The following is a 12,121-nucleotide window of genomic DNA, read 5'->3' as shown; positions in this document are numbered from 1 at the left end:
AATAGTAACTTGGCGAGAACTTGTTGATATTCCGGTGGGGAGGAGGGTTCAGGGAGGAGTTGGTATGGGCCAACTTAACAGTGTGTGTGTGTGTGTGTGTGTGTGTGTGTGTTTGTGTGTGTGTGTGTGTGTGTGTGTGTGTGTGTGTGTGTGTGTGTGTGTGTGTGTGTGTGTGTGTATATATGTGTGTGTGTGTGTATGTGTGTTTGTGTGTGTGTGTGTGTGTGTGTGTGTGTATATATGTGTATATGTAAGTGTTTGTGTATTTCTGTGTTGTGCCTGTGCATATATGTTGTTTGTATATAATTGTGTACATATGTGTCTATTAAGTAATTAGCACAAGGAACATTGTAAACACTCACCTACACGATAAGTTGTTCCAGTATGGATCACTCTCTGACCATAACCTTTACTTGTAGCAGCCCTGACGGTGACGCTGTAGGTGGTGCAGGGAAGCAGGTGCGGTGGTGGTGTCAGGGTTGCAGTGGTTGGTGGCGCCCCTCTCAGGTCCAGGTAATAGTATAGTTGGTGATGACGCCGTTGGGCTTTCTGGGGCGCTCCACGACACTCTTAGTGACGAGGACGGTGCTGGCTCCACCGACATGATGACTGGAGGTCCTGGTTCTGTAACATATTGTCACCAAGACCATTAGTGCCTTAATATCTTATAGTTAACTGTGGTTGACAATACTGGAGATCATCGTCATAATAAACCTTTAATTTTTCTCCCAACGTTTTCACCGCCATGAGAACATCTGTGAAGGTCAACAGTGTGCATGAACTGTTATGGAGGTGCCTGACGCTGGTGACTGTCTCTTGTAAACAGAAGGATACACCAAGGTCTCTGGAGACTTGTGTTTAGTGTACTTGTGAAAACAATAAGTAAATACACTTAATGAAACACGTCTGTGTACGTCAGGTTAATCCTGGGAGGCAGTTTGAGAACTAGTGAATGAATATTAAACGGAGGCAAGTTCCACCACTGACGGCAACAATATTTTAAGTAATGAGTCTCGTACAATAATACCTCTACTGCAGGAGCGGTGAAGGACCTGTTGGTTGAAAACAAAATATAAAAGAGTGGTAAGGAACAAGTAGTGATCTTGGCTGAATTTTCAAAGAAGACGAATAGTTTGAATTTATTCTTTCTTTAAGATGGCGGATGATCTGAAAAGTCATTCATGCAAACAGCTAACAAGAATTTCTATTAAACATATGAAATGAAATATTTTAATAAAGATGTAAATTTATATAAATTCTGCTGTTTAATTCCACGTTTGTACACACATTTAAAACAGTTGTGATTTCAACATCGGATTTAGTTTGAATTAATAACAATCTACATCAGTCACCTACATGCACTTTAAATGACCCACAATACAACTCGTGGACTAGACATTATTACCAACAGTGATCCTAACCTTGTAACCCACACAAAATACAAGTACACACCTGACTGGTTATATCTGATACCCACAAAGCCCTGCAGTCGATCCATCAAGACTATGCGCAAGGTGTGTTGGACAAGATCCGGGGACGTCACAGAAACACTACACAAAACACGACCTGGGTGCGCAGACTCTATGCCCTGTCACCTAGGTGGCACGTACACGGCTCCGTACCATCTACGGAGAGCAGAACACGAGTAAGCAACCCAGCCAGTGGCAGCGTGCTGAATAAAAGACCATAGTATTAAGACGAAAAGACACAAGAACCATTAATTGTTTCTCGACCCCAGGCCTGAGGGTGTGACTGGCCTGTGGAGTGTTGGTGGTCGTTATAATAATGCTTAGTTGTTTATGTTCTCACAATAAGCCGCTGGTGTATAACTCTGAGAAAAAGTCTGAGTGGAACCATCTTGTCCATATTTTCACCCATCCAAGTACACCAAATTATGACAAATTGAGGAAGCCTTACTCAGAATTATCGAAGATTTGATTTTACAAACTTTCTTCAGAGAAACAACATAACCACAGACGCAATAGTCTGGGAACTTTCAAGGGTTCACTTGCTGCCTGTTTAATAAAGGCCCCACCCTGAACAAGTCATCTCCCAAAGGAAACATAGTGATGCTGCAAGTCTCAAAGAGTGGAGTGCCTCCCACCAGCAGCAGGGGTCTCTCTGTCTTCGAACAGAGCCCTATACCTTGCCTTCATCTGGGCCAGAAGTATTAATTTCTACTGAAGATGCCATCAACAGAAGATTACGGATGGAAGAAGTACTCTGACACCTCATCATGGAACCCCAGGATATCCTGACGACTCCCTTGCACCATCTCAGCAGTGTTGATGTAAGAATAGCATCCAGTTCCTGCACCTGCAAGAAGTCTGCACTCCCTGCACTTCTGTTTGTGCACTTGGCTCCGCAGTAATGAGACCAATACTCTCATGAACGCTTAGAGCTAACTCTTTGTGTTTGGTCGGAGAATTTTCTATAACCAGTCATGATATGTGCTATAAATTCTATATTTTTCTAGAGTTTGTGGTACGATAAGCCAGTAAACTGTGGAACAAGGTTTGATTAGTTATGGCAGTATTAATACATTATATGTCCAGGATCAAGAGATGATTCGACGGTAACATGCATCATTTGTGCATTGCTGTTCAATAAAACAATAATAAACATGTTTTTATATGCGTTCCTCCATATTAGTTTCTTAAGCAACAACAACCCAAACAAATGCTTACTATGAGTTTGGTCACATCATGACACTGTTCATTTTCATCATTGGCAACACAATAATCATATTTGTCTCGATATGACGATTAACATGGATATAGGTCACAGCTACACAGTTCTGCCTAATGCCCGACCAAGAGCAGGACTCAGCGGGTCACGTGGTTGGATCTTATGACCCCGTGTGTATGACCAGGTGACTCTACTGTGTTGTATATACCTTCAAGTGAGGTTCTGCTTATTACAAAGATCATTTAGACATCAAAACCAGCCTTTATAGACCTCGGGGAGTTGTTTTAGGGTTGTTTTTAGCATCTGACCTTGATACCCGGATTGACCATATCAGTAACCTTGAAACCTTGCCTCTTTAGACCTAAACTTTCAATTACTATCAGGTACAGGTACATGTGTACCGATTTTCAGATTTGTCCAGAGTTGCGGCAAATATGCAGATTTTCTGAATAATATATTATTCCGGCCTGGGACGGAAGAGATAGAAATGAAACAATTTCTGCATCAGAAACTTTCGATATTAATATTTTTCACCACGAAAATTCTGATGCAGGAAATCAAGATAAATTTCTAAAGGAAAAGAAAACTACAAAGGTAAAAGTAATGATCGATGAAAGTGTCACTGAAATGACACGTTGGTCGTAACATGTAGATAGAGTGATAAATGTACAAACATAATAAACAGTGAATTTTAGATATACGGAACTTTCAATTTATTTTTAATTTTGATATTTTGAGAGAGAGAGAGGAGAGAGAGAGAGAGAGAGAGAGAGAGAGAGAGAGAGAGAGAGAGAGAGTGAGAGAGAGAAAGATTTGTATTCTAACAACTTCTATACAACAGAATCTTCAGACAACTAAATATAATTTCGTCAGTTTTTCCTGTGTAATGTAAAGTAACAATAACTAAGATAAAATGGTTAATGTATAATTCTTTTATTATACGTGAACATGTATACGTTAACTACTAAATAACACAGCGAAAAATCACACAGGTGTCAAAGAAATAAAGACGCCGCCCTGACAAAGACTGAGACATAGTCAAACAGGACGATTGAAATTTTTAATTGACTGAGTTTATATGATAAAAACACACAGTAGGCGGAGGTTCAGAAGATGAATGGCAGCAGTAAATGCCGCATTATAAGCAAGATAGATGACAAAGGTATGGAGAACTAAAAACTAACCTTTCCAGCACATTAGGTTGTTTTACATTACACTCCAGCATATCTGATTGAGTGCAGACGTTAGCCATTCTCCCTCGCATCCTCTCCACCTTGGCTCGTCCCAAACCAACTCCCCCTGTTCCTCTCATATACATCCCGCTCTGTCCCTTCCAAACCCATGTGCCCTTCGTTAAACAGGCATGATACTCCAGGCAGTGTATCATGTTACTTAACCTTTCACAACACGTCACCCAGGCAGTGCATCATGTTACTTAACCTTTCACAACACACATCACCCAGGCAGTGTATCGCGTTGATTTAGCCTTCACAACACGTCACCCAGGCAGTGTATCATGTTACTTAGCCTTTCACAACACGTCACCCAGGCAGTGTATCATGTTACTAACCTTCTCACAACACGTCACCCAGGCAGTGTATCACGTTACTTAGCTTTCACAACAGTCACCCAGGCAGTGTATCATGTTGGCCGACTTTCTCACAACGCGTCACCCAGGCATGCACATCATGTTACTTAGCCTTCTGGCCAATACGTCATCACCCAGGCAGTGAATCGTGCCATTTAACCTTCACAACACGTCACTCCAGTCATTGTATCATGTTACTTTAACCTTTCTCACAACACGTCACCAGTGGTGCAAAATATGTTATTAACCTTCTCACAACACGCCACCCAGGCAGTGAATCGTTACTTAACCTTCTCACAAACACGTCACCCAGGCAGGGGTATCATGTTACTTAACCTTTCTCACAACACGTCACCCAGGCAGTGTATCATGTTACTTAGCCTTTCTCACAAATAAGTCACCCAGGCAGTGTATCATGTTACTTGGACTTTTCCTCACAACGCGTCACCCAGGCAATGTATCATGTTACTTAGCCTTCTCACAATAATATCGCCACCCAGGCAGTGAATCGCGGTTATTTTAACCTTCATTAACACGTCACCCAGTCATTGTATTTCCATGTTGTTTAACCTTCTACAACACGCCACCCAGGCAGTGTATCATGTTACTTAACCTTTCTCACAACACGTCACCCAGGCAGTACCCAGGCAGGGTATCATGTTATTTAACCTTCTCTACAACACGCAACATAAAATTCTAATTTTTTTTTGTTTTCTGAATTACGTGGATTATTATTATTATTATTATTATTATTATTATTATTATTATTATTATTATTATTATTATTAGTATTATTAGTATTATTTTTATTATTATTATAATTGTTGTTGTTGTTGTTGTTATTATTATTATTATTATTATTATTATCATTATTATTATTATTATTTTTTTTGCATGCAATTCACTTTCAGCATCACCGCCACGTGTCATGCATCATCATCATTATTATAATCATCATCATCATCATCATCATCAACCAACATTATCATCATCATCGTCATCATCATCATCATCATCATCATCATCATCATCATCATCATCATCATCAACCAACATTATCACCATCATCATCATCATCATCATCATCATCATCATTATCAACCAACATTATCACCATCATCATCATCATCATCATCATCATCATCATCATCATTATCAACCAACATTATCACCATCATCATCATCACCATCATCATCATCATCATCATCACCATCATCATCATCAACCATCACCATCAACATCATCAATATCAACCAGCACTCTCATTATCATCATCATCACCATCATCATCACCATCATCACTATCACCATCATCATCATCCACTACTCACTGTCCTCGTCTGTCGTTGTGTTGGTACATGTGTCATTATTGTATTTTGTTTTAGTCGTGGCGGCCACACACACGTGGTAGGTGGTCCAGGCCTCCAGCTGGGTGATGGTGTGGCTCAGCGAGGTGGTGTAAGATGTACCATTACCATTACTCTCACTGACGGGGCGCCAGGTGATCCTGTAGGTGACGACACAGTTACCGACGCCTTGTGCCGCGGTCCAGTTCACGAACAGCTGAGAGGACTGATCCATCACCTTGGCCGCCATAAGGTCCTGGAGGTAGGGATCAGGGTCTGGCGGATAACGTACAGCAACAGTTAGTAAGTATTTTGGGTGTGAAGCTGAGGACGTGTTTCATTAAAGTGTTGTGGTGAGACCATGTTTTTCTCCCACAACTAAGTGAAGGTGTTATAGTGAGAGCCCCGGGCAGGACCACTGGTCACAATATATGATACACTCACCATCTTCCTACTTTATAACTCTTGTCTATCAAAGGAACAATACATGTACAAGGTTGTGGTGCTCGCCACAGTAAGTGTGGTGTACTTTCCTGTTACAAGGAACAACAACTGGTTATTATTTACTTCTTATTTCCTGAATTAAAGGATAAAATCAACAATATTTCAAACATGAAAGACAAACTAGTGATAGTGTTTACAATGGAGGGTGGCCCGAGTCAACACACACACACACACACACACACACACACACACACACACACACACACACACACACACACACACTTATCAACTTGCCAAATTCCAAGTCCTTGAACAATCAATAAATACACTTCAGAGCCCTTAAATAATGTTGTAAAATAAGTAGTCTCTATACTTGTCAACAAATCTGGTGTTATGGTTAGGTTTTGACTTTCACATCTCTGGTCACTAATGGATCAATGGCAAACACTATTACTATAAGAGTCAATAGTAGGTTCAGCAATAATAGGGACACACTAGGACTGGATAAGAAACAATGATGAAAGCTTTGAGAGAGAGAGAGAGAGGAGAGAGAGAGAGAGAGAGAGAGACTGTATGGCTCCTCACCAGGGCCCTCGGTCAGGTTCCAGAGTTATTATAACATAAGAAAGATTCACTGTTCTTCTCATGAGGTTAAGGGACTGACTGTCTCTCTCTCTCTCATGTGGTTAAGGGACTGACTGTCTCTCTCTCTCTCATGAGGTTAAGGGACTGACTGTCTCTCTCTCTCTCTTTCTCATGTGGTTAGGGGACTGACTGTCTCTCTCTCTCTCATGAGGTTAAGGTACTGACTGTCTCTCTCTCATGAGGTTAAGGGACTGACTGTCTCTCTCTCTCTCATGTGGTTAAAGGGACTGATTGTCTCTCTTGTGAGTTGAGGGGACTATCTGTCTCTCTTATGTGGTTAAGGTGGCTGTCTCTCTCTCTCTTATGGGTTAGGGGACTGACTGTCTCTCTCTTATGAGGTTAAGGGACTGATTGTCTCTCTCTCTCTGTGTGGTTTAAAGGAACTGACTTGTCTCTCTTCCCCACGAGGTTAAGGGACTGTCTCTCTCATGTGGTTAAGGTACTGACTGTCTCTCTCATGTAGTTGAGTACTGACTAATATACCTATTTAGGGTTGGGGACTGACTGTCTCTCTCTTATGAGGTTGAAAGGGGACTGACTGTCTCTCTCTATGGTTAAGAGACTGACTGTCTCTCTCTCTCTCATGAGGTGAAGGGACTGACTGTCTCTCTCTTACGAGGTTAAGGGACTGACTGTCTCTCTCTCATGTGGTTAAGGTACTGACTGTCTCTGTCTCTTATGAGGTTAGGGGACTGACTGTCTCTCTGTCATGTGGTTAAGGTACTGACTGTCTCTCTCTCTTATGAGGTTAGGGGACTGACTGTCCCTCTCTTATGAGGTTAAGGGACTGACTGTCTCTCTCTCTCATGTGCTTAAGGGACTGACTGCCTCTCTCTCATGAGGTTAAGGGACTGACTGTTTCTCTCTCTCTCATGTGCTTAAGGGACTGACTGTCTCTCTCACGAGGTTAAGGGACTGACTGTTTCTCTCATATAAGGTTAAGGGACTGACTGTTTCTCTCTCTCTCATGTGCTTAAGGGACTGACTGTCTCTCTCACGAGGTTAAGGGACTGACTGTTTCTCTCTTATAAAGTTAAGGGACTGACTGTCTCTCTCTCATTGGGTTAAGGTACTGACTGTCTCTCTCTCTCATGAGGTTTAGGGACTGACTGTCTCTCTCTCATGAGGTTAAGCGACTGACTCTCTCTCTCTCATGAGGTTAAGGGACTGACTGTCTCTCTGTCATGCGGTTAAGGTACTGACTATCTCTCTCATGTGGGTAACGGTACTGACTGTCTCTCTCTCATGAGGCTAAGGGACTGACTCCCTCTATCATGAGGCTAAGGGACTGACAGTCTCTCTCTCATGTGGTTAAGGTATTGACTGTCTTTCTCTCTTTCATGAGGTTAATGGACTGACTGTCTCTCTTATGAGGTTAAGGGACTGACTGTCTCTCTCTCATGAGGTTAAGGGACTGACTGTCCCTCTCCTGAGGTTAAGGGACTGACTGTCTCTCTCTCTCATGAGGTTGAGGTACTGACTGTCTCTCTATCTCATGAAGTTAAGGGACTGACTGTTTCTCTCACATGAGGTTAAGGTACTGACTGTCTCTCTCTTATGAGGTTAAGGGATTGACTGTCTCTCACTCTCATGAGGTTAAGGGACTGACTGTCTCTCTAATGAAGTTAAGGGGCTGACTGTCTCTCTCTCATGTGGTTAAGGGACTGACTGTCTCTCTCATGAGGTTAAGGGACTGACTGTCTCTCTCTCTCTCATTAGGTTAAGGGACTGACTGTCTCTCTCTCTCTCATGTGCTTAAGGGACTGATTGTCTCTCTCGCAGGTGGTTATGGTACTGACTGTTTCTCTCTTATAAGGTTAAGGGACTGACTGTCTCTCTCTAATGAGGTTATGGTACTGACTGTTTCTCTCTTATAAGGTTAAGGGACTGACTGTCTCTCTCTCATGAGGTTAAGGGACTGACTGTCTCTCTCGCAGGTGGTTATGGTACTGACTGTCTCACTCTCATGTGGTTAACGGACTGACTGTCTCCCATGAGGTTAGGTTAAATTATTTATTTGGAGTTTGTACAAGGACTATCTACATGATTATTAACAGAACAGTTTGTATTTTCGAGAAAAAATAAAATGTGTGTGTGTGGTCGCGCGCGCGCGCGCGTGTGTGTGTGTGTGTGTGTGTGTGTGTGTGTGTGTGTGTGTGTGTGTGTGTGTGTGTGTGTGTGTGTGTGTGTGTGTGTGTGTGTGTATGTGTTTGTGTGTGTGTGTGTATGTGTGTTTGTGTGTGTGTGTGTGTGTGTGTGTGCGTGTGTGTGTGTGTGTGTAATAATAATTAATAATTAACGGTTTATTGAAAAAGTTCTGCAGCCAGAAGGCTGAAAATATACATTAGACATATATGACTTATTACATACATTGGTGGTTTAACAAAAGCCTTCATTAGAGAAAGGTGAAGGAACATACAGTGAACATACAGATTATTGTAGGTGTTGAACAGCAAACACGTAGTGTAGTAACTCCCTCCCAGATGGTGTTAGGAGGGACCTCACGTGGTGTAGTAGTTCCCTCACAGATGGCGTTATGAGGGGCCTTACGTGGTGTAGTAATTCCCTCACAGATGGTGTTATGCGGGGCCTCACGTGGTGTAGTAATTCCCTCACAGATGGTGTTATGCGGGGCCTCACGTGGTGTAGTAATTCCCTCACAGATGGTGTTATATGAGTGAGGTGTGGTCCCAGGCCTTCCTATCGTAGACGGATTAACACGTCGCTGGTTGTTGGGTCTCACGGGCCGTTATCACTGGGTACCTGGGACCTCACTGTGTGAAGGTTAACTTGGGTGCGACTGTTACTGTTAAGTTGTTCTCACTGACTTAAGCACTGTTCACCACTGTTCACCTCTGTTTAACACTGGTTCCATTCCTTTCCTAAATGAAATAGTAACTTCTGGCGAGAACTTGTTGATATTCCGGTGGGGAGGAGGTCTTAGGGAGTTGGTATGGGCCAACTTAACAGTGTGTGTGTGTGTGTGTGTGTGTGTGTGTGTGTGTGTGTGTGTGTGTGTGTGTGTGTGTGTGTGTGTGTGTGTGTGTGTGTGTGTGTGTGTGTGTGTGTGTGTGTGTGTGTGTGTATATGTGTGTGTGTGTGTGTGTGTGTGTATGTGTGTTTGTGTGTGTGTGTGTGTGTGTGCGTGTGTGTGTGTGTGTGTATATATATGTGTATATGTAAGTGTTTGTGTATTTCTGTGTTGTGCTCGTGCGTGTATATATGTTGTTTGTATATAATTGTGTACATATGTGTGTCAATAAGTAATTAGCACAAGGAACATTGTAAACACTCACCTACACGATAAGTTGTTCCAGTCAATGGATCACTCTCTGGACCATAACCTTTACTTGTAGCAGCCCTGACGGTGACGCTGTAGGTGGTACAGGGAAGCAGGTCGGTGGTGGTGTAGGTGTTGTCAGGGGTTATGGTATGGTCCATATGCCCCTCCCAGGTCCAGGTAATAGTATAGATGGTGATGACGCCGTTGGGCTTCTCTGGGGTGCTCCACTTCACTCTTAGTGACGAGGACGGTGCTGGCTCCACCGACATGATGACTGGAGGTCCTGGTTCTGTAACATATTGTCACCAAGACCATTAGTGCCTTAATATCTTATAGTTAACTGTGGTTGACAATACTGGAGATCATCGTCATAATAAACCTTTAATTCTTCTCCCAACGTTTTCACCGCCATGAGAACATCTGTGAAGGTCAACAGTGTGCATGAACTGTTATGGAGGTGCCTGACGCTGGTGACTGTCCCTTGTAAACAGATTAAGTGAGACAGAAGGATACACCATATAGGGTGTGTCATAGGAGGGAAGATCAGCTAAAACTAATGGCCCATCACTTTTTTGGTAGATTTTAGTGTATATAAACAGAAAATAATTTCAGTTTCAATATTTTGCAACCTTTTGCTAGGTAAATTATAGCGTGAAATTTATCGAAAATCTAACGTACAGCTACATTAGTGCATTACAATTAAATAGTGAACATTGTTTTCTGACTTCATTCTTTAACAACCCAACTAACAATATTTTTTTCTGTTTCAGATTCTGATGCATTTATAAGTTGATAATATTTGCGATGGCTGCTTGTGTCAGGACGAGGAACCAAAAATCCAGCCATCTCAGTCACTATCTTGGGTCTGGGAGAGAGCTCCTGAAGTCGGAGTTGCCTACATTGAGAGATGCTTTGAGATACGGTGTTTTAATCAGGCAAATCAGTGAAAAGAACCAAAGAACTTACACAAACAAAGACATTGCCAGTGATATGACCAAAGCTGTCTTGGCACAGTACTCTCTGGCTAACGCTCAGTTCAAGCCTCCAGTCATAACAAGTCAGAAGAAGATTAGTGAGAGACTGCTAGCCAGTTGGGAAAAGGCAAGATATCTCTCTCTTGGGAGAGGAAAACTTGCAGTTAGGACAGCTGCCAAGCAACTGGACCAGTTATTTGACATAATTACTTGCAAGTGCCCAATTGTTCTCTGTCCTGAGTTTGGATGCGATCGTGACTGTAAATCCGAGGCCCACATCTCCTGTATTTGCAAGCGTGAACTGAAGATTCCTGTGATCGAACTGGCATTTGTCAAAGCACAGAGAGAGAAGACTGGCAGTATAAGGGGCTCTCATGATTTCTAGCCAAGATATTCCGGAGTCAGAGACAGGAGGCTGCCACAGAGAGACAGAAGAGAGAAGAGTTGCCGAGGAAAGAGACTTGAGAAGGCCCAGGGTGAGGTAAAAAAGGCCGATGATTGAGTCAAGCTGATTCAGGATGACTTCCCCCACCCTTTTACCAACACCAGTGAACCCCCTCTTACCTGCAGCCTCACCAATGTTCAAGTCAGAGCTTTTTCTGGACAACCCCATGCATGTCCCTGCCTGGCCCTGCACACCCAGAGTATAGAGCGTTGTGTACAGCAAGTGAGCGAGGCCAGCAGTCACGTGTACAGCCAGGAGAGGAGGGAAGGCTACATCCGAGCTCAGGTGGTCAGCAGGGAGGTGATGAGTAGAAACAGAAGCAAGAAAGACATGTTCTCTATGGTGTGCAGCAACACCGGGTCGTAGTAGTAAAACTGGTTTTTGTATTTGATGATTTTGTTTTCTAAAGGAATATTAAATTTAATAAATGTGTCAAGATCATTCGTTTCACTATTCTGGATCATTTTCATCCTAATAAATTAACCTGATACATTTATTTTACTTTAAATAAGCTATTTAGTGGTGTTGGTAAAAGGGTGGGAATACTGAATTTTCATAAGATTTCAAGTTAAAATTTACCTAGCAAAAAATAAAAACTTTTCAAATCTGAAGATATCACATGATTCTGCACATAGAACTACATCATTAATAACATGGGCCGATTTTTCAAACTCAAAAAAAAAAATTCGCCTCCGTATGACACCCTA

At 42.3% G+C, this 12,121-nt stretch overlaps 1 protein-coding gene across 1 annotated transcript; it reads right to left on the bottom strand.

Annotated features, from left to right (window-relative positions):
- Positions 1-409: 409 nt before the first annotated feature.
- Positions 410-10,516, bottom strand: LOC121876899 (phosphatidylinositol phosphatase PTPRQ-like). The gene is made up of 3 exons (XM_042382472.1): positions 10,009-10,516; positions 5,609-5,899; positions 410-624 (listed from the first exon to the last, which is right to left on the bottom strand). Exons 1-3 carry the CDS (start codon positions 10,262-10,264, stop codon positions 410-412), a joined length of 762 nt encoding a protein of 253 aa, XP_042238406.1. The 5' UTR covers positions 10,265-10,516.
- Positions 10,517-12,121: the final 1,605 nt, after the last annotated feature.

This window comes from Homarus americanus, unplaced genomic scaffold (genome assembly GCF_018991925.1).
Source record: "Homarus americanus isolate GMGI-L3 unplaced genomic scaffold, GMGI_Hamer_2.0 scaffold49074, whole genome shotgun sequence".
In the NCBI taxonomy this organism is placed as follows: Eukaryota; Metazoa; Arthropoda; class Malacostraca; order Decapoda; family Nephropidae; genus Homarus; species Homarus americanus.
The sequence above is the reverse complement of the archived record's forward strand: the minus strand, read 5'-3'. Positions and strand labels throughout refer to the sequence as shown.